Genomic DNA, 23,980 nt, shown 5'->3' on the forward strand with positions numbered 1-23,980 from the left:
TCAGAGTTCGCGCCAGCCAATGAGTAAGGGCTTCGTGCTGCTCCACCTCAATTGGTGCCGCACAATCTCATCGTCATCGTCGTCACCATCATCAACCATGCCATATCCACTTCTGGATGAAGGTTTTCCCGAAAGCGTTTAATGAGGTGATGATAACGGTGCGTCCGTCTGTGTGCCTGTCAGGGTGTCCCCTTGCGTACACCTGCCTGCCTACCTGTCTGTGTACACCTGCCTTGTGTTGTACATCTGCCTGCCTACCTGTCCGCGTACACCTGCCTTGTGTTGTACACCTGTGTGTCTACCTGTCTGTGTACACCTGCCTTGTGTTGTACACCTGTGTGTCTACCTGTCTGTGTACACCTGCCTTGTGTTGTACATCTGCCTACCTGTCTGACAAACTCAAATGAGACTGTACTGTATTGTGTCCAGAGGTGTAAAAATACCGGCTGAACAAGAATCCGTTGTCCAAATGTGATGGCTCACAAACGTATAAAGGAGCCTGTGTTGTTGTTTTGATTTTATGAAGCATTGTTTGTCATTTTGTTTCGTAACAAAGCATCGCATCGTCGGTTCGACGAATTGTCGTAATTTGGGAGCACCGTTCAATGCAGCAATCGATTTTGTTCTTAACCACGTGGTTCATTTTTTTGGTGCCTCTCGTGGTGGCAAAGGTCACGTGAGCTAATTACAGGGCGGTACATGCAATATCACACGAGTATTTTTATTTATTTATTCTCGATGCTGGTATTATGAGGTGTAAGAATCGATCATAATCGATGAAAAATTGCACTGTTACATGCCTAGTTGGTAAATCAAGATGGTGCTAAAGTCTTTGGGCAGGCCATGTCTCGTGATTTGCTTTATTTTGCTTGTGTTGTTGCCGTGGAGACCGGCAGATCGATGATGATCGATGTTCGGTCGCTGCGTTGGTAGCATTCATCGTCATTTCTCACTCAACAGAGCGGGGCCGCGCTAAGGCTGCCGTCTTCCACTCATGTTATTGTGCTTGCCAATCCTTTAATGAAAAAAAAAATAGGCTTTGCTTAATTGTGTAGAAGCATAACCAAAAAGCCCTCTTTGATGTTCACGGGTTGCTGGAGGTCTCGGGATCACGGATGGTGTGCAGTCTGGGAGTGTGTATTGTGGTTCTTGGAACATCCACTTATCTCCTTCTGCACAGAATAACGCATCTTCTTTGCACAGCTGTACAATTGGGCGAAATAACGAATTGACAATATAATAAACCTAAATAATCAATGAATTAATATTTCCTTTCCTGATTGGTTTGAGTATGGAGAGGTGCAGGTAGGATGTTAACACGTGCATTACACAATCATAGGGCAACATTCTCATACAAATAGTACGTACATTGTTTTTTTTCATAAATGAAGGAACATTGTAAAAAAATTATCCACCGATAATGAAGTCAATCCTCTCCGGGATGTGCGTGGGTGTATGCACTGCCGTAGTGTGGGGAGCAGTCGTGTAGTGGTCCGCGCACTGCGCTATGAACTCGGCGATCTGAGTTCGATTCCCGCTCATGATCAATATGGACCAGTCCTGGACCTCCCTTAGGTCGATTCAACCTTAAATTCGTATCTGGTGTGGTGTGTAAAACATTAGCACTGGGGAGACAAATGCTGCCGCAACCGCCCCCTCATGTGCTGTGCCGGACTTCATAGGTGCTCGCTAACAGCACTTGCCCCAACAGTCCGTTAAAGAATTTATGGGGGATTCGTCATCTTTGTGTGCAGTGAGAAAATGTCATTATTGCAAATTCCACAATGGCCCCTTGCGTCCCAGAACATTACCGCTTACACATGTCAAAGTAATAATTTCATTATTGAAGTTTGGGTGAAGCTGCAATTGATTACACGCATTTAATTATTTACGTTGGCATGTGGTGGCTGATCCCGAAAAAACCCTCTTTATTACATTGATGGGAGCAGCAGGGTGCTTCTTGTTGTTCTTGTGATGATGTAACCTTGCCATGTTGGAGCAGTTCGAGTTTCGCGCATCCTTCATAGATACACGCAAATGTAATAACGCCCAGTGTCAACAAATACGTCTCTGCAGTGAAAGCGAACACACATTGCCACACGAGAGGGTAGAGAAGGGCATTCATTACGACAACAACAATAATAATACTACACTGTTATTCATAACATATCAGAGACACATGGTTACAAGTTGGCGATGCAACAATGCATCAAATAATCGATAATAATCCATCCCTACGCTCAGAAAATGCGTATCGTATTGTGCTCGTTGCACGTAAGATTCTTCCTGTAAAATCCTGCAGCGACCAGAGGAGCTACACCGACTGCTGCGGCCAAACATTCACGTTTGGATGAAATCGCGATCATTCGTCCGATTGCGAGTTGGGCGATTGTTACGTACCTAGTTCGTGAGCTCTAATAATTACAATCATTCCCTGCCTAGTGTCATTGATTGCCTTGTGGCACATTGTCTGAGCGGGCGGACTATATACTGTGACAATGATGTTAGTAATAATGCCCTCTGTTTACTCGCCAATGATGTGATTCCCTGGCACAGGAGATCCAACACTGCGCTGTGAATCGAGCGGTCTGAACTGGCACGGTGGGCCCTGATTTCACAAAACCTGCGCTGTCCAGCACGGTGAAGTGCGTTCAAAGCCCCTAGAACTGACACAATGTGGGAGCCTGCATCCAGCAGTGGATGGACAAGAGGGCTGTAAGTTATTTATTACCCAAGAGTCTCAAGGCTGCTTTTTCTGGAGGATCCTGGATTGGAATGCTTAGCCAATGCCAGTGATGAGTTATGTGCGTGAGAAAACCGGAGGACTCGGAGAAGACCCATACTCAAAGCTCCACGCGGATCGATTCATGAATCCATTGCTGTACTGCCATGTCCAGGCCAGTTGCTATTACTGGGCAAGTCTGCCGTCTGATTATAAACCATGTTTTTAAAAAATCCCGCGTAGCTTCTTTCGATGTCTGATCGGATCGGCGGGTGCGTTTGCGATCATTTCGGCCGTGCGTCTGCGCGCGCGCTCCCGTCAGCGATTCCTCCGTCGCGCGGGGAGGGCGCCGCGAGTCGCCGGGCACGCGGTTGATGCTGAGCGCGCCAAGAGATTCGCCCGGCTTGAAGAGAAGACCCAGGCGCGCGTGCACGAGCCTGATAGCGATGCGCATTATGTGGGGTAATTACTCATTAGGCAATCATACTCCGTTCTCCGCGTGCCACTTCACGGTAATTAAGTGGCTCTGTTATCTGCCGCCTGACCCCCCCCCAACCCCGCATCAAGTGCTGACATTTGAAAAATATTCAGATGTGTTATTCTGGCGAGTTTCACGACTGGCTCATTGGCAAGTGGCAAAACGAAATGTCACGGGAAGACAGTTTAAGTGCGCAGAGAAGAAGTCATTTAACTCGTTAACGGTTTAGCGGTTAACGTGCCCGGGTTAGTGTTTGTGTTCAGAACTTGAATAATCCTTACTCCTTGTGTAATGTACGGTGTTTGTGTCAGGGCAGAGGTTGGGGTATTGGGAATTAGTGGGTTGGAGCTGGGTTTAGGGTATTTTTTTAGGAGGGAGAGTTAACGCGTGGATTTGTGTTAGGATTTGGAGGAGAAAGTGGTGTTAAGATTTTTGTTGTTGATAGGCTTGCCTTGGGATTAAGGGTCAGATCGCTGAGGTGAGCGCTGGTGCGTAGAAATACCTTACACGAATGAGAAACATTTCGCTTTGCATTAATCTACACTGACTTGAATGGCATTTTGTTTTTGTACGACTTGTGTTTCTTTGCTTCTTGTATTTCATTTGAAAATCGATAAATCATGCGCTCTCCTTTTGATGATGTATAATATGTGTAAGTTACATGACATATTAATACAAATATCACCCCGCTATGTGCAGAGGTGCACTCTGTGTCGCCCATACCACACTGACTTTCTTTAGAATTTCTTATTTACTCAGTTGGCGATTAATATCACACTGCAAACTCAGCTCGATATGATAAGGCTGGTAGATTTTATTGATTTTTTTTTACATTTTTAAATGTGTTATAGCTAATTATTTGTGTTAGCACCTTGCCGTAAAAAATACAAACTTTTTTTCATGAAATCCCTTATGAATGATTTTCACGTGTTAAAAATATATATGCATTGCTGCTGCTGGAATTCAGCCATTTTGGCTAGTCTGCCTCTAACACAGCATTTAGCACCCTGGCAATGCTTAACTTGTAATGTAAATGTTTTCATTTGCGCAGTGACCAGATACAGAGCAAGCAGAGGCATTTGTGGAATTCAGTAATGGCGCTGGCCAGCAGCTCGGTTCAGTATTTCATTATTCTCTGGCAATGCCCAACATGGTAATTCCTTTGCTTGGGAGTCAAGCATCTTATTAAACATCTACTCGCTGCCGTCTGCTGCACCCAGATTTTCATCAGTGCACTTTAAGTGCTCAGTGGCGCAATCTTATAATTGTAGCGCGAATGATCAAACACCAGTTCGCTGATCCCTTTGGTGTTTGGAATTTTGATAATTAAAGTGGCTGAAGTGCCATCGCCTTGAGCCCCGAGGCTGAGACTGCATGTGGTCCATCACCCCAGACCTTCCCGCACAGGTCCAGAAGCTGTGGGTCAGCTTGCCTCACCTCCGTGAAGAGAGCCGCACATTTCCAGTTGCGCATTGATAAACGAGGGGTGGTGCAGTCGTTAGCGCACTGCGGTGTGAACCTCCTTTAGCTTGTGTTCGATTCCACATCGCAGAGCTCAAATCAAAGTCTGAACTCTTCTTGGGCCCCAGACCTCCTTCACCAACCTTCACTGACCAGCGTGGTGAAGTATGGTCAAACAATCCATGGTGGACGCGTCGTGAAGAGTTTCTCATCTAGCTGTGGATTGACAGGGGGATCGATTGATAAGCTAGGTAGAGATTGAGATCTCATTCTTACCATTAACGCTGCACTTATCGGCATTTAATTGTGCATCGATTCGGTGATTAAGATGTATTCTTATGCTGAAGAAAAATGCATCAAATTCCACCCATGGGAATCTATTGTTTTTGCTGAGTATTCTTTCTGCAAATCACATGCCAATGGTACATTGAGGCTAAACGATGGAACAAATCTGTACAATCAAGACAAAAAACACCAGAAAGAATGCAAACAAAACTACACACTTGAGTAGAAAAAAACATTTGTTAACTTAATTGTGACCCTGAATAGTGAAAATACGTAAAACATTGGCAAGGCAGATGTTACCTTCTACCCTTGATCAGCCCACACATATAATGCATCAATATCCTGAGCAATGGCTCGTCGTTTTAAGCAAATTGAAGTTATTCTTTGATATCAGCGTCCATACATACCACTGCCAGCACATTTCCGAAGGCATGTTTTGATATTGGAAAAAAAAACACAGCGACCCTTGAAATCTCCGTCACGTGCCGTTCGAGTCGCGGGCAAATCCTTTGACGCCAGCGCCCATCTGTCACGGGCGATTTATCTCCGCCGTGGCCGACGTGGCCTCTGCCTGTGGCCATGCCGCGTGGCCTCCCACTTGGGCGGGAGGCCACGTGCGGCCCGGGCACTCGCGCGTCGCTCCGCTCGTAGCCGCGCACCGGCTCCACATCAGAGAAGATAATTACGGGATTGGGGGAAGAGCTGAGGATGAAGGGTGCAAGGGGCGGGGGGGGCAAGTGCCTCTGTTTGTCCTGGTGAGTAAATGTCACTGGTGCCCCAGGCAGCTGATGATGCTAAACCCCTTCAGAGTGTGCTGACACTCATTTCTCAGCTCCCACACCCCTTGCCCGCGCCCTGAAAGTCTCCGCGGTCTCGCCGCGGAGCTCCCGAGCCGTGGCAATGTCAAACAAAAGAGCGGAGGGTAAACACATCGAGCTGCGTTAGTTACGGTGAGAGTCTTTGGCACGAGGAATCTGGCGCGGCGCGCGAGAGTTTGCCGAATTCCACGCGCCACTTGCTCTCCGCGCTCGGCGCTGGAGTCGCGGTCTCCCCGCCGTCGCACCTGAAGGCCGATCTCCTGCCCCCGCAGCAGGTGCGAGCTCGTGGCGTGGCTCCAAAATCGTTCCCGTAAAAAAAAAGTTTTTTTTTCTGAGCGCTTTTGGAAAAATAAATCTGTAAAAAATTTAATATTTTACGATCAAGAGAAATGAAACTAAGAAAGCGTTGTGAAGTGACAGAGGCTTTTTGAGAAAACGTTTTGAAAAGTGCGACCGACTTCCCTTGTCACTGCCCTCAAAAACAAGTTGCATTATGTACACAATGAAAGCGAGAGAGTGGGCTTTTGTTATCACAGTGTTGGAGGTGGATGCGTTTTATATTCTTGCGAGAGAATCTCCGTGCCGTTGTTTGCTGCTGAGCTTGCAAAGCTTCGATGCTGGCATGCAGAGCAAATGCAGCAGGTAAACGCTAGAGACGATGCATTTATACCACACTAAACATGTTCTCGGCTCTACAGAAAAACGTGTCTGATGATGGGTAGTCGTCTGGCTTGTGCGAGCCTCTAATATGAGCTGTGCTGACTCATTAGGCTGCTGATGATGATTGCATTTAGCCCAGAGAACAAATTCGCACACACACAGGCCCTTTAATCAGCTGTTTGAATGTGGTAAGTAAGCCATGCGCGTGTGCCCACATGCTTCGGACACACGGTACTGCCGCTTTGCTGCCGCTTTGCTGCCGCTTTGCCAAACTCCGGCCGCTTTGTGTGCATTGCTGTGCGTATGGGAGCGTGGAGGGGGTGATTTGGAATGGTGGAGTTGAAAAAAAAATGGGTTTCAACTTGTCAGCTCTATGAAAAAAAATACAATTTAAAATTACTACCGTCTGCCAAACTCACTTGCGGGGAGAGAAAATTCATAACAGCTGCCGTTAATGATAAGGGAAGTTTGTTGAAGGCACTGAACAAATAAAGACAATGATGCGGGACTGTTGCCCTGCTTGCTGCCACTATTGCCAAAGTTGTTTGTCCCAACTTTAGTTATTTTTGTTTGTTTTATACTTTTAAGGACTGAGACACGTCACACCGATTAAAAGTGGACAACCACTTTGTAGCCCAATATACCAAGCGCAGACAGCATAGAGTTAAAATGCAACTTTTACCATTTTACCATACGGCTGAATATTTATCATATTCTTTGGGTCTTTCGGTAAAGTCGCGTAGATAGAACAATAAAGTAATACAAATAAAGTGAATACAAAAATTATATATCATAGTTTTGCCTGTAATTTCAGCGTTGTTTTTTTGAAGGTGCAAGGAGTCAGACACCGCGTTTTGCACAATTGGATTTGAGAGTCAGTGCTGTTATCGAATACTCATTAAGCACGGCACGGTAGCCGTAGTATGCGCTCCTGGTGCAATATACACTGCCATCTTAATGTCTCTACAATAGATGTGCATACGCCACCACACCAGGTACTCATTTGAGACGAAGTCGACCCGTGGCAGGAATGGAGCTGGGACTGATGGAATGGAAGTGTCGTGGGCTGGTTAGCGAGCACCTATGAAGTCGACCACGGCACACGAGGGGGTGGGTTGCCAGCACCACGCCCAATCGCATTTGTCTCCTTCGTGGCGATGTTTACACATCGCACCAAGTACCCATTTGAGGCTGAGTCGACCGAGGGGAGGCCCAAGCCCGGTTCAGATAATCGTCACTGGCGCTGTGGAGAATCGAACAGGGATCGTCGGATTCGTAACGCAGCGCGCTAACCGCTACACTACAGCTCCTCACACACACACGCCTATACATCTATACACACACGGGATGTTGAGCTGATGTTGAGCGAGAGATTAACATTCCACCGCAATTAAAAGACAACCAGCCATGTACTAAGAAGGGCATGCCCCCTCATGCCCCGCTGGCCGGTCGTGGGCAGGCGAGGCTGTGGCAAGCCGGGGAGTGGCAGGAGAGACAGACTCCTGGTCGTGCTGTTGGGACATCATCCCTCGGCCAGACGCGCTGGACGGGAGGCTGCGTCTCTCGCGCACAGCGCATAACCCCGTGTGTGGCGCTCCTTAACCCGGCCACTGGCACTCTTTATTAAATCAGCCTTGCAGGTGCTGTGCAAATCAGGTCCATTACTCATAAGTGAAGTACCAGTATGGTGGGTGGACATTTATGATTATTGCCCCGCACCTGCAGCTATTAAAGTGTTGATATTTTGTGTTCATCTGCTGGCTATTTGTGAATTGTTGTTAGGCAAAGTCTGGAATTAGCAGTGAGTGTTGGTTGCCAGTAGCTTAGTGCTGTGTTTAACCTAATGCACAGTGATGTGTTTCCTTGTTTTCAATTGACCCACTTTCAGCGGTTAGGATTAAATGTATGTTGCTCCACATTTGTAGCTATTATAATTATCAAGTGTCCTTGGGCCCACATTATCGGGTTTAAAAAACATTTATCTGATTAACATAGCACTTGATATCCGCCTGAAATAACATGCGACAAGGAATGCTCAGCCGGGTAAATTACACCCGGTGAGCTCATGTAGGATCACTGTTCTCTCGAGTTTAGCAGTGGTAACTGTCGGTGACATCATCCGTCATTCGTAATAATGTCAATAAGGTGATGCGAGAAAAAAAATAGGGGACTAACTTGGCAGTGTCGCATATGCAGAGGGAGAAACTAAAGCATCGCCATGTTAAATCATTAACGCCGCCTGACAACAAAACAACATCTATAGTCGGTTGACATTTCAGGCAATATTCCTTTTTTTCAGAGTAGAGTGGAAAAGGGCAGAGAGATTGAAGTTTGAGATTGTTTTACACTCAGGCTCCTCTGATGTAAACTCTGACCTCCAGCTGTAAAGTCAGTCAATCTTCCCACCCGGTCTCTTTATTGTCTGAAGAAGGGAAATGGCCTGAAACATCAGCCATTACAGTGGCACTTCAGTGGACGTTGTATGCCATGTGAACATTGCGAATTGCAGGGACGTACATGGTCTCCTCCGATTAGCACGGTTGTCTACGTACGGTGCGAAAGAAGTTCAACACACACACATACCGAGATACAACTGGTAGTTGCATTGTCAGTGTTGGACTGTGGTATAACATCGAAAAAGAGGATTGATGTGTTGCTCCCTCCGGACTTGCTTTGTCATTTTTGGGGCTCGCGGCGATCCACGCGTTGACTGTGGGGTTCCTACCAATGAGCAACAAAGGAACAATTGACGCGGTTATGGTTTGTGTTTTTGCAATCAGCAGAATGGCAACGTTTTCTGTCAAGATTTACGTTTTAATGTTTAACTATCTAGCCCATTTTTTGCTGCCTTTGACGATTCGAAGTTAGTGAGGGAATACATATGTAGAATTCCAATTAATTTTCATTGTTTTGTCAGATTTATTACCCTCGATTCACTAATTTTGTGACCACTTTATGGCCGTTTTGCTTTTGTTTTATCTCAGCAAAGCGGAGCTTCTGGATATGTTTGAGATTCTTACATGGAGACTGCTGTAATAATGGCTTCCCATGTCAATCATGGGCAGTAACTGTGTTGTTGTCTTTCCCTTGGCCAACAAGGATAATGCATCCCCATTGTGAGATTATTCCACCCACAGACAGATCCAAATAACTTTTCACATCTTCTTGCATCTCCTCTCAAAGCATGGTCCTGGAATATCTTGCAATGTTTTTTGGTGGCATCTTGTGCCAGATTAAGACCTCTTCTCTATTCTGTTGGTCTGCTGGGGCCATCCCCTGGCCTCACAAAAATAAACCTTGCTCATGATGTTGCCGTGGAGCAGAAAGTTGACAATTTAGTATCATTAGATCTCTGCAGTCGTGCCACGTTTTGCAGCGGCTCGATGCCGTGATCATTTTGGGCATGGCCACAGTTAGAAGGAAAAAAAAACAGGGGAAGAAATGTAAACTTTACGAGAATGCACTCAATTGCAACGTGAGTTGCACGTGCGTGTTATTATTTATTCTTCTTGCCGTCAGCTCATTACCGCACAGCAGGCCCTGCCTGTTTGGGACTGGCGCAAACACAGCCTGACAGTAAACACAAACGAGTCGGTCATGGCGTGCGTGGTGCTTGCAGCTGCTCGTTTGGCAGGGCCGTGCCTTGACTTGGCTTCTGCACATCGAGTGGCGTGATGTATAGGCTCTGCACTCCCGTGTTTAGCCTCGCGTGTTTAGCCCACACGCCACACAAGTCACTGCCAGGTTCATCCTTTGTTTGTGAGCTCATAGCGTTGCGTCACCGAATGCTGAATATTTGTCACGACAACTTTTCATTATTCCTCTATTTTACTCATTGTTTTTAGTAAACGCCTTATGGCTGCTTAGCTTACTTCCAATATGACTTCTAGTACCCACGACGCGTTGCAATTGTGGCCATTCGAAGCCAACTATGGCATCTCATAGCCAAAGCCAAAACCTGATGAGATTTCAGAAGTTGAATAGCAGTGGGAGGGGACCGTGCTTTATTGTGGCTCATGACTCTCAACGACTGTGTCGCTGTGTGTGTCGCTGTGCAGATGGTGACTCAGCCGATTGTCTCCGTGTACTTCTAGACGTCATTGTTCAGTACGCGGCCGCTGGTTGTTAAATGAGATGCGCAACAAAAGTAACATTTATCCTGTGGACATTAACGATGTGAAAGAAGAACGGCTCATTTGTCCGTGCGCCTGATTAATATCCTGCTGCTGGTCAATAAAATCACTGGCCAGGCTAATTTCTTGCAGACCTGGGTTGTACAGGAATCAAAGAACCTTGCCATGTACATGGTGGCTGTGTTAAATAACAATACTATGTGGCCTTTCAAATGCCGCCCATGTGTGAGGACTTGTACAAATATCTTATAGTCCATAGCTTGCATGGAGTGTTCCTGCCAATAACATCGAATGATTCGGCAGCATTTCTTTAGCAGGCATGACCCTACTGATGACACTCGGAATGTTGAAACCAGCCAGAGTTTGCCCGATTGATAAAATGTTGCTGTGAAACGTTTTCCTAGAATGGCAGTTTGATGGCGGTCGAATTTTTTTATAATGCAGGGAAATGTTTTTTTGTCACTTAATTTATGTGATGCACTGGGCCTTCATAATGACGCATAATGTGTTTTATTTATGTATACGGTGGTGGTCATTATCGGGCGTAATAAAACTTTGACATGGGTCTCATCGCAATGCCTTTCTGCGTGCCCCGTCTGTGCCGCCCTCACTGTGCCAATCCCTCCTCCGCCTCCCTCTCTCCGTCTCGCTCCCCCCTCTTCCGTTCCTTCTCCCTGTCCAGCGTGAGCGCCTGATGTGCGACCTGGAGAGCGAGCGACGCTTGCGGCTGGAGAGCGAGAAGCGTCTGCAGGAAGTGACGCGCGAGCTCACGCATTGCCGAACCCAGCTCCGTGCTCTCAGGGACCAGTTCGAAAGGTAACGGGGCCACTGCGTCGCCGGTCCGCGTCCGACGAACTCCTCGCACCGTCATTCCCCGGTGCGGTTTCGGGTCGGGCCGCGAAATGTGCCGTGCGATGTCCGACGCTTTGCTCCACGTGGAGTTCCTGAAGAGGCTCCCAGCACGTTGGGTGCGGTATCGGGCATTGTGCCGAACAGCCCGTGGTACAACCTGAAATCAAAATCACACGTGGTACAACCCGAAATCACATCGCAGAGCAGCACACCACAAGACTGAAAATCGGCAGTATCCCATAGCTACTGTCCTACCCACTCTGATGCCCTTCACATACCAATGGGCCTTCCTCTGCTACTCCAAGTTGATGTTATCCATTCACTTCCCATGATGCAGTGCTGTCGTCTCAAATTGATACCAATGCGTTGAAGAGGGCGTCTGTGATGTTCACTATCAAAACGGTCCTTTTTTTATGCTTCACACCAACACCGCACATCTTTGTCGTGAGATGATATGCAATTCTCCGCAACAATTGTTGATTGCGAGATCTGATGGAATAATTGTGTGTGTAAAGCGATAATTGTGTGTGTAAAGCGATAATTTGATTTCACAACTGTTGGGGGCATTGATTGAAGATGACTAAGTATGCGGCGTATGTGTTACAATCTTCCGTAACAAAAAGCCCCAGAGTGAAAGTGGTTTCCACGTCAAATGAACAGGGGTATTACACATCTACTGTTTCTATCCCTGAGCCATTCGTGGAAATTCCACATTTTTAAGGTGGGGGTGAGTATATCCAGAGGACAGCCACCTTTGACAAAGATTGTATACATTTTTACTTCATATTTAGTAAATACTGGCTTAACAAAGCACTTAAAAAGACTGACCGCCTGGTTTGGGCTCAAGATAAATAAAAAAAGCCATTAATTACATGTTTACTGAACCAAAAAACATTGTTGGAGGGGCTGCACTGGAAAGCGTAACAGGGCATTCATGGATTGGGATGGGATTATGTAATAGTGGTGAGTGAAAGCAGCAATGGAGTGCTCTTGCAACACTGAAAGTGATCATGAAAGACACCACACACCAATGTGACAGCAGAAAAACGTTTTCAATCGGTGCACAGTAACTGCTTTGACATGGATCGGAAACATGGACACTGACGATTAAACATTTAAATAAAGCTAAAATATGCGCAGTGTAGATAGCATGGCGATTTGCACACGTGGATTTACACTGAGATTCAGCGAGAGGCGCACGTGGATCAGGGAACAAATTCAAATGAGGGGCATCGTTATTGGCTGTTGGGAAAAGTAAAAGTGGGATTGGGCAGGACGCGTCGCGAGAAAGCATGACGGCCGATGGACGAGGCTGGGCACGAAGTCGCGACCGAAGGCGTGGACACGGCTGAGAGGATGACCACCGCAGAGATGATCATCTCACGTGCGCTCGTGGGATGGCATCGCTATGCAGTGGGTTGTGGTGAAGGTGTGCAGAGGCCTTCATCCAGCAGTGGATAGACTATGGCTGATTATGATGAGTCAGAACTATCTTCTGCAATTAAGTAATTGATTTCCACTCATTGTCATTTTCAAAGCTAACCATTTCGTGGGTCCCGATCTGTCCCGACTGGCAGTAGGTGCATTCATCCATCCCCGTTTTTTGTTTGTGCTGTTCCCAAGGTTGTTGTTCTCCTTGGGGAGCGTCTCGTTGTGCGGCTGTTCAGTGTGAGTGGCAGCGAAGCTGCTGGTGCCACTGTGTGTCAACAGGACGGTCCCTCGGGAGCTCCGGACTTGTATCACTGCCTGGCAGGAGGCAATTTGGCAGATAGGGGCACGCGCAAAGTAGCAACGATACTCCTGGCCAAGCCGATGCAGATAGGCCTTCTCCTGAGCCGAGCTGCTGGTGAAGAGCTGATAAAGTTACTATTGGCTCTACGGCAAAAAAGAGAAGGCATTACGGTGACTCCTCTGCCTACAAGGCATACAAGGAATGGATGAGAGAGAGGCGAGAGGGGGATTTGCAGAGGCTTTGTTTTGCAAATGTCAAGGATTTACTTTTGTGGCTCAAGACAGATCACAGGGATCGGGGAGGTATGCATCATGCTGTTAATTGATAACAGCGCTCTCCTGTCCCCGTGTATATTTTTTACTTTCTATATCTCGCCGGGCATATCTTAGACTGCAATTATTCACCAATTATGTGATGTAGTAGGTACAGGGTTGAGGAATTGGGTGCTGATTTTCTCCACGGGGCGTCTGGGCAATATCAAGCGTAAGTCGGCAGGAGCTCCATGCAGCTCACCTTTCGCCACGTCTTTCATTTTTGCAACAGCTTGGGCCTTATTCCTCTGTCACTGGCACAGCGGCAAGCGGTAGCCCTAGAGCAAAATTATTTCCATAATTGGTGGAACATATGGGCCACTCTCTCCCAATTTTGCTCTCTGTGTGCGCCTTGGTTCTTCGAACCCCATGCGATGCGTTCATGGCAGCTGGAATCGAGCACCCCCCCCCCCCGTGTGCTTGTCGGGGCCCCCCCTGCTGGGCTGACTCGAGGCATTGCCACAGGCAAGGGGGCGCTCAACACGGCGGGCTCACCGCACGCGTTTGCCCCTCCCCGCTCACGGTTGCTCGCGGACGCGGGCGTGGAGCCGGAGACTCTTCCTCCTCCTCCTCCATGCACTCGCAGACTCCCCGGGACATGGCGTGCCCTTCAGCTGAGAGTGCACGAATCGAGAGAGGAGCGCGTTTAATTGTGGACGAATTAAAATGCCCACCGCATGGAGAAAAAAACCCTTTGTGAGAGATCTCAGAAATGCTTCAACATTCCTAATCCTGGATTTGCCGAGATGATTAATGCTATCTTGCTTGTGTCATGAGCCGACACCACTCATGGGGCCCGCTTTAACCACCGGGCAGTCGTGGTATCCCATAGTGCTGGATGATTAGATTTTTTTTTAAATTCCCGTTTTAATTTTAATTTCTTACTTAGGGTCGATGGACCATGATGCACATAGGGCTGGCTTAGCTTGACCAGCAGGAGTCGATTAAGGAAGAATTTGCCCCGAAGGGCCGGTTAACGGAACGGAGGGGGCGGCGATGGGGCAGAGGAGACGTGCTTGTAGCCGAGACCTGGGGGCGGGGCGAGAAACTCCGGCGCTGAGGTTGTACACCTGGTTGCGGCTTCGGCACTTAAATATTCAGACATTGCGCAGATATTTCTAATCGTCGCCACGTTCCTGGGTTGGCCACATGTATGCCTGACTTGGCTTGGCAGCCGTCTGCGGGCCACAAGTCCTCCCCCGTGGTTTCCCTCCTCTTCGCTCCTCTTTATTCCCCTCTGTTGCCCACTCGCCCCCCCCCTCCTACTCGCCCACCGCCCTCTCGCCTGCATGTGGCCATGTGCGGTTTCGCGAGAGGAGTGCGCACGTGCCGCTCAACCGCACGGACACACAAACATTATTTGAGTCCCCAAAATTGCTTACGGGCATTTAATACTGCTTGTTTAGTTGGTGGAAAGGCGGGGGTGGGGTTGCGGGGTGGGTGGTAGGGGTTGTGAAATTGGTAAGATGTGCTTTTGTGATGGTGTGTTTGCCTTATATTTGGATGTTTTAGTCTGCACGCAGACTATACACATTAGGTCATCCAGTAGCCACACGCAGTCTCTTGTGCGCTGACCATATGCTCGTCGTGGAGGGCCTCTAACGTCAGGCTGCGATTTTTTTAACAGGCAACACTGCTGATGAGACTCAAAGAAGTCGATACTGGTTCTGAATATGCTTGCTTAAACACGTGCTGCTGGAAAAACAAGAACGATTTCCAAGGCTGGTGGGCCTAAATATTATTTGGTTTTATTATTGCATTTTTTTTGTGTGAAACAGACCCTTGTCTGTTCATTTATTATGTTCTGACATTCATTTATTTCTGAATGTAATGTGCATCAGTACATTAAGTGACGTGTATGGATAATAACTATATATAAATGTAAAAAATCCAATTGTATCTCCATAAGGGGCATAGCGTTAAATTTGAAAAGTTGCAACAAATGAGCAATCTATGTTCCATGTGTACATGTCTTCCCTTCTCCTTATGCGCTGAGTGGCAATATCTGCTTCGTTGATCTTCACATTAAACCCATGTCGTACCTGACATTTAGTACTCCAGGGGATTTAATATGGAAGCATAAGACAGCATCTTGCTGCCTCCAACACGTTTGCCATTCAAAAAATGACAATGTGGCCACAATCACACTGAAGTTGAAAAGGCTGGGGGGGGGGGGGTGACAGTGGGGAGAGCGATCGGGCCTGATTGTCCCTACCCATGTCCTCCTCGTGTCGACCACAACCGCCATTGCGCTTGCTGCACGGATAAAAACCACGGCGCGATGTTGCCACACCGTGGACTTGTGTGCGAGACGTCGTTTACTCAGAAACGAGGGCACGCACCTTTGCGTTGCGAGCGTCAGCCCCCGCACTTGCGAGCAGGTGGCAGCTGAGAGCATTTATATTCCAGGAAAACACGTGGCCCGGAAAATCCTAACTAAACCCCGCACATTTCAGAGCGTGAATGAGTGAGTTGTAAGCGAGGGCTCAACGCCATTCACTTTTTCTTTCTAGAGTGGTGGTGGTGGGGGGGGGAGCAAAAGTCAAAGGTCAAAGTGCGACAGATTTGTCAGAAATTGATATGTGTCGTTACGCAGGACTTGCTACTGGATTGTACTGTGAGTGTAAAATGTAAAAACGCATTTAGATAAAAATACATCTTAAATCTTCTCGCAGCAGATGGTTTCACTGAGCGCTTGGCTTGACTTGTTGCCACCGAGCCACACACTGCATGCGTGTGATATGTGCCAGTGGCCTGCCCAATAACTCCTTCACGTCACCGTTTTTTCCAAACTCCCAATGTTGTGGGCCGCAGCAGGGACACGTTAACCCAGGAACGCGCTGCTGTTATAAATACAGCGGAGAACCTCTCAGTTGAGTCATGCCAGGGGCATGTCTTCAATCTAGGCACAGTTGGTACTAATAAAGCATGTTGCTGTTTTGGCCACAGTTATTTCATGGTGTTTATTCTCAGTAAAAAAAAATTCTTCCAGTTCTGCATAGAAGAGTTTATAAGGAGAGGCGTTTGCCTATATAAATTGCCCTGTTCTGCATTCCTAAATGTTATCTTTCTATCGAGGCGGCTTCTGTGTGAGGGAAGTGTGTGTTTGCATCTATTCGTTCAGATGATTTTTTTTCCTTTGGCTCACGTCCGTGAAAATGCTCGGAGGTTTGAAGGTTTTGAAAACCAGGCCAACTGTTGTCGGCAAAGTATTACATTGCATTAGAGTAGAAGCCAGTACTTCTCAAAGGAATATTTACAGTTATATTTGTTTTCTTCCATCTTCTAAAAATATAGCCGTTTGGTCTAACCTATATTACTGGCTTGAGAGAATATAATGCTCAGATATGCAGTTTTTTGTATTCAGAATGCCTATGTGCTGCTGTCTTATTTTCGTATGTTTTTTAAATGACACAGCCTCCTTTAAAAATTGCCTCTCAAGAGTCCATTTTCCTAGTCCACATGTCACAGGAAAGAGGCAAAGCTCCGAATTGCATCTGCAATCTTCAAAAATGACAGATGTGCGGCGGTCACATGCCTGCTCTGAAAAAGAGGCATGCACTCACAAGGGCCGGCACGAAGCCACAGAAAGCACGCAGTTTTGCATTCCCCGGATTAGATTCGGGGCATTTTCTAGCCCTTTGCTCAAAATTGTTATCCCTTTCCAGAACAGTGCCTCCTTTCCTCTGCACGCAGGCTCACTCTCTCACATTCACCCACACGCTCGCCACCTCCCCTGATTGCTGGTAAGGTCTGGCTGGAGAAATATCAGAGCTGTCGGTGAAGTGAAACATGTGTGGTCTTTCTGCGGATACGAGCCCATACGATCAGTTGTAGCAGTCTAAGAATATAAGCCATCTACAACGATTGCATAGCTCTGTCGTATTATTGTATTATCCTCTGGCGTTTCAGACGTCTGTGGTGCAACACCGGTCCAGCCAGTGGCATGGAGGCATTGACCACGAGAAATAACGAGAGCATCGTCATTGTTCGCACACATGAGAAAAAGGAGCAGCGTGACATTGAAAAGGGGCAAAGTTTTTACTTGCCAAAGGCGGGCCTCTTGAATAACCTCCATTTATCAAAGTTCTATAAAAAAAATTTCGGTCAGGCACGCGGACATGTGGCAGACAGACAACAATCGGACCTAATGACCGACAGATAAATATGCACACAAGCAGGCAGACAGCAGACAAGAAGCTAGACGAGCAGACGGAAACGGGGAAGGAGGAAGCGGAGTGAGTGTTTCAGAGTGGCAGCGAAAGCATCCTCATGTGATCGTAAGCTAAGCCGTGGCTGCAGGTCTCTAAAGCCCGGACTTACACCACTTTACATTGCACGACATCGAACGTGGCCACTGGCAGCCTCCGCTGTACGCAGCACGGATACAGAGTGAGCGCGATAGGCCGAGTGGCTTTGAAGATGCGCCAGGCTGGAGTGCACTCGCCTGAGGGTGGCTCCCCATCGGAGGTAAGAGAAAGAGTGAGTGAGCGAGGGTGGCAGAGGAGGAGGGGGGAGGGCACAGACGTGGGGAGATATGCACATGTATCCAGAAGGACTGAGACGGCAAGCTGTCCAGTAAGACGGAGAGGGGACCTTGAGAGATTGAGCGATGTAGCTGTGCTGGGATATGCTCGTGGAGGCGAGCAGTGGGAGTCCGTGCAGCCCCTGCAGAGAGAGGTGGCAGCACAGCATCTGGCCATCAGGTTTGCTCTCCAGGATGCAAGCAGGGGGGGGGGGGGCAAGGGCAGGGGAGGGGTGTGCAAATGCAACCTCGACAGTTCGCGTGCATTGCTGCTGGCGACGGGGAGGGTGGGAGAAGGTGGCTAGAGGCAGAAAGAGGATTGGGGGGGGGACTGTAGAGCTTGCGGGGAGGAGGAATGGGTTTGGGGGGGGGGCAGTGGTGGGGTCCAGGAATGTGTCTCCCCTCGAAACCCACAACCTCCCCCCCAAAATACAACCCCTACCCCACCCTGTGCATGCAGACTGGCCCCTCCTTTCCTCCCCACCCACCACCCCTCACCCAAGGCTGTCGTTCAGTCTGCTGTCAATGTTTGAACTAGGAGAGCGAGGGTGAGATGCTGAAAGAGCGCGCACCGGTGGAGAAGCGTCAGTGGCGACGGGGAGAGTGTTGGAGGTGGAAGGGAGCCGGAGCTTGAGAGGCGGCAGAGCCCCACGGAGGCTGCCGAGTGAGAGGAGTGGGGCAGTGGGGCAGTCGGTGGTGGTGGTGGTGGTGGCATGAAGAGTGCTCCCAACAAAGTGATTACATGAGGGACCCCAGCAAAGGTGCAGAGGACATGAGGTCAGTAAACTTTAGAAGAAGGCAAATGACCGATTGATTTGTTGCAGCGTCTATTTCATTATTTGCGATAGAACGGAGGGAAGATGAATGTGATTCTCAATTCACCAAAGTTTGTGATGTCTAAATATTAGTTTTTGTTAAGTGGCGAAGTTTCTCTTTGTGTGCATTCAGTTGTGCAACTTTCTACGTGCAATTATTAAGATGTGTCTTGAGCGCGTTACATTTATATTGTTACCTGCCTATGGTCCTATGTAATGTGTCGTAAGTTTCCATCGAGCCGTGCCTCTTGCTGAGGTGCATCTTTGAAGTGCCGAGTGCACAGGTTATCTCGTCTCTTGGCATCAGTTAACGATAAAACACCCTGGGAGTTGATTTCATACAAAATTAAAACATTGCAAAGTCGACGGAGAAGGCATCCGAGAGTAAGCCTGTACTTGTGCATTTGTGCTGCCGGTTTGTCAATCCACTGCTGGATGATGGCCTCCACCACGTGAGCATTATTTGACCAGACTTCACAACGATGGCCAGTGCGGGCTTGTAAACCTTGCCATCTCATTTGCAAGGTTGATCATTTTCAGGGTGTCCATCCTTGTCGACGTGCTGCGCAGATTCTCCGGAGATGTCTCCCGCTGCAATGGGGAAGCACTGCTGGGCTCTACTCGGCTCACCATCCCGGCACGGAGGGGGCTGTGGTGGGGCTGAGGGTGCGGATGTTTGGGGGGGGGGGGGGTTGGGGGGTGGGGGGGTGCAGAGGGCAGCTTGGCCTGCAATCACAAGGGGCAGCACTGGGCAGTTCGCGGGGGTCAGGGGTGCTGCGGGGAGCAGGCCAGATGGCCTTGCGAGCGGCTGGGCGAAGGTTTTAATAACGGAGATCGGCCCGTGGTGGTTCCCGATTGACTTCCTAATCTGCGGTGGAGGAGTGGGGAGAGGGGGGCGCGCATCGGATCAAGAGCGGGAATCAATCGGCCGATGGGTTAGCTGCTGTGATATGCAGGCAGGGCCACCCAAAGTCATATGGGCTACATCAGCATGGAGGGGATTAGAGTGACAGAATGCGGTTTCATATGCCTACATTTAATCTCAAGCTCTGCAACCTCGCTCTCTGTGTAGCCCACAGGTCTCGATGTTTGGCAGAAGCAGCGGATTAACGTTGAAGACCTGCGGGAGTAGCATTTTCATTCATTTGTCGTTTTAATCGTTTGCCGTATCAGCCGTCTGACATGACAAGCCTTTAAGTCGTGATGTTTTTCCCTCCTCGCTTTGATGCAATTTAAATAATTTGCCTGCAGGTAAATTGAAGACGTTCCATTAATTAGCTATGCGGTTTCTGTTATTTCAAAATGATTGCTTACGCTTTGAAAAATATACAACACGTATACGAATCTAATATGGCTAAACGGATACAATTCCAACTCAAAAGATAGACAATCTGGTTTATAATTAATCCACACCACTCTGGGGAAACTTGATGACACGTGAGTCTTCTTTCTTGGAGCTTGCTTTCCATGTCCTCCCTCGCTTTGCCGTGGGAAGTTAAGGGACCCGAGTTGTAATTTAGAAGTCTTAACTCATTGTTGATACACCGGATCTCAACGCTGTATGAGAGTGCCTTGCAGTAGAGAAAAATGATGGGCGCTGCGAGCCGCACCCAGGGGATTGAGCGACAAGGAGCAGGGTCACACGGTAATGCCGAGACTCGCCGATGTCACCACAATGAACAGATGGTGCCGCTTGACCTGCGACAGGTTTTACATCCTGGTTAATTTAATCAAAAAATCTACTTTTACCAGTGGGATTCCATGAATGTTTTACATGCCCGTGGTGAACAGTCGGTAACAAAGTACTTTCGTCATCGTCGTCAGCCATAGGTCATTCCACTGCTGGATGGAGGCCTCCCCAAGCCGCTGCCATTGACCATCCTGTAATGTAATCGTCTACCCGGCACTTCAAACACAAACTTAACTTAATCGCTCCATCTCCCCTCAGTGGACATCCTCTTGAGCGCGTTCCATGCCCTGGCTGCTGCTCCGTCATTATTCTTGACCGTCGCCCATAATCTTTTCTGGCGACGAGCCTCACCCACGCCCCCACTCGCTGGTTTTAACAGGTCGATTGGTGGCGTATGTTCTCCAATCCCACGTGTTCCTCATTCTGTCTCGTAATGTAATTGCAAGAGTGCGTCTCTCTGCGGGCTTCTTTCCGCACATTTCAGGTAGAGGTAGTCACTTTATTCAAAAGGTTTTTCAGTGGAAATGTTGCACACTTCTTAATTGTCGCTCACTCTTGGTGAGACTTTGGATAAATGCAACAGTTTTTCGCTTGCATTATTTAGCAGATGCAATCCGTAGGCGGTGCTCTGCTTTGCCTCACACAGCCGAATAATTGTTTGAGGGATTTTAAGCGACAGTTTGAGATTTAATTTCACGGCCGGCAGGGGAGCAGATAAATACAAACTCTCGACCAGACTACGGCTGCGCAAGAAATAAATTACGCTTTTGTTTTTGAACCGGTGACCCAAGTGAAACATTTTTTTTTAAACTCCCATTCAGCTTTCATTTATTCATTTATTGAGTTGTAAGAAATGAATGGAGAAAAAATTTCCCGCAAAGTTTTTCTCCGTTTTAAATGAAGGGGCTGTTGTTTGTCGCAGCCACGAGGTAGTCACGAGGCAAGCATCTGGTGTGGATTTTTTTTTCTTTTTCTCAATTTAAAAACTGGGGTGGAAGAGGGATTAAAAAGCACATTTAAATCACCCGTTTAAAAGGCGGCTGGAATTTGGGGCGTTTGCGGATCTGGTTTCGTCCGCCTGGGAACATTTACATAATGGGTGTTTATGTCAGGAGCCTCCTCCCGTTCCCCCCCCATCCCTCTCTGTTGCGCTGCCGCTGCGCGCGCACAGAGGCGGCCGCTGTGTTCTCTCTCGCCGCAGCTCACGGCGGCGCTTTCATAATATTTTGTTTATGTCTCCTTAGCAGGGGCGGGGCGATAACGGGGTGCCCCCCTCCCCCCACCGCTCGACACCCCCTCGCTCACCTCCCTAACTTGGTTTGGAGAGGAGGGGGAGGAGAGGGCCCCCCCCACTCCTCTTCCTCGAAATGCGATCAACGGCGAGGCGAGTCGCGCTGCCCGATTCCTGTGCCGGCGTGCGGTGCCCACACCCCAGAGGTCGCAAACGGGTTTTGATTCCTTACCCGTACCCGGCCGTCGCAATCGGGTACCCGTACCCTACCCTACCCGATACCCGGCTACCCGTACCCGGCTGGGTACGGGTACGAGTACCCGATTGTGACCTCTGGGATGAAGCCATGTTGCAGGCGTGGGTGGGTTGATTCTAGGAATTTGAATTGTGAGAAGAGACAAGACGTTGGGAAATGAGTGAAAAACGGTGACTCAGCAGTGACTCACGGCCTACCCGTACCCGGCCGCACCAGGGTCGCAAACGTGTACCCGTACCCGTACCCGGCCGGGTACGGGTAGCCGGGTATCGGGTAAGGTACGGGTATCGGGTACCCGGTTGCGACCTCTGCCGCACCTCCGATGCGCACGGTTGTCTACGTACGGTGCGGTAGAAGTTCGGCGTACACACATTACGTGACCTACGCGCACGACTCCCGAGTGCGAATCCCTCGCCTGTGTCGTCACTGCTTTGCAGATCTGCAAGCAAGAAACTCTTCAGAGCTCGTCCACAGTTTGAGAAAGAGTCTCCCATTTTTCAAAATTTGACTCGTTTTATTATCAGTGCAAATAGAAGCTGGGTATGAGACGACACCCCTTGGGAGCAAGGGCAGCTGTGCTCATAAGAAGTGTGCTTATATTAGAATTTGCATTTCGCCTTCCCCCCACCAGTGCAATGTAAGGATGTGTTGCTTACATCAGAACTGTGTTTACATTAGATGTGCTTATATCCTGCTTCCACAGTATAATTGTGCTTCAAAGATACAAACAAGACTCTCCAAAACTATCCTGACTCAGTTTTGTTGATTGTCATCTTGGGAATTCAATATGACTTCTAAAACACACTGCTCTGGTATTGACATGACACTCATCATCTTAATCGTGGCACAGTAATTTCGATCGAGCGGTTGCGTGCGTCACGACGGAGAAGGTTATTGCGAAGCTGTGTCTGCGACTCTGTAGGCCGAGTGCCAATGAATATTCCCCGATTGCAGCACAGAGTGTCGAGGCAGAGAAGTATGAAAGCCGCTCATAAGCACCGAGATCATTGGGATAAGTTGTCTTTTAACCACCTCGCCCAGGACTGTTTTTGAAGCCACATTTATTTAATGTGCTGATTATAGAATTGAGTGAGTGCATTGATGTTGAGACGTCAAAGCATTTTCTACTTATCGGATGGTTCACACCTGCACCATGGGCCGTGCTTTTGCCGGTGAGCGGCGTGTGGAAGTTAACGGGAAGCGAGTCGTAATCTTCCAAATTGAGTCGTTTAAAGAGAAACGAATGAACAAATCGTCAAGTGAATTCCCCTTGCGACAGCATCGGCGGTTTTGCGTTATCGGCCTTAAACGTGACTATGGGCCAGAGCGCACGGACACTTTGATGTTGGAAGGCGGCGCGCCACGCTCTGCATGCCAACAGCTGCTGGAGGAATGTAAACGTCTCCAGCCGACGCTGCTGCTGCTGCCGCTGTGTTGAGGATGGAGCCATGCTGTAATTAAGGTTGTTCAAACGAAAATTTAAATAACAATAATGCGGTGATATTAAATCGTGCGCGCATACCCATTGGCACGGTTTGCTACGTACGGCGCAGAAGAAGTTCAACATGCGTGTACGTACGTACGTCACGCACGCGCCGTGTGCGCACGCCCCCCACATGTTCCACACAAGACAAACATTCCCCCGTGTAACCTTAACGGACTTTTTGGGGGCAAGTGCTGTTTAGCGAACACCTATGACGGCTGGCACGGCACAGGGAGGGGTGGGTGGCCAGCACCAGGCCAGGCCGCCTTTGTCTGCGGTTTATACACCGCACCAGTTACTCATTTGAGGCCGAGTCGACCTAGGGGAGGCCAAGGACCGGTTCGTATAGTCTTCACTGCTCTTGACCGAGAGTGGGAATCGAACCCGCGTCGACGGGTTTTCTTGCGCAGTGGCAATAAACCGCTACACCTGTGCATACGTGCATACGTGCATGCGTGCAATGGCACTCGTGTCTTGAAGCATCGGTTTAAGGCGGAGTTGGCTCAGCAATCTCCTGGTGGGAGCAGG

At 48.5% G+C, this 23,980-nt stretch overlaps 1 protein-coding gene across 1 annotated transcript in view; it reads left to right on the top strand.

Annotated features, from left to right (window-relative positions):
- NCKAP5 (NCK associated protein 5) overlaps window positions 1–23,980 on the top strand; it is a 259,865-nt gene that overhangs the window by 147,620 nt on the left and 88,265 nt on the right. The window contains exon 5 of the mRNA XM_078603791.1: window positions 11,240–11,373. Within this exon, the coding sequence (XP_078459917.1) occupies window positions 11,240–11,373 (134 nt within the window). The remainder of the gene's footprint in view (window positions 1–11,239; window positions 11,374–23,980) is intronic.

This window comes from Lampetra planeri, chromosome 2, assembly GCF_965212315.1.
Source record: "Lampetra planeri chromosome 2, kcLamPlan1.2.h2, whole genome shotgun sequence".
NCBI lineage: Eukaryota > Metazoa > Chordata > Hyperoartia > Petromyzontiformes > Petromyzontidae > Lampetra > Lampetra planeri.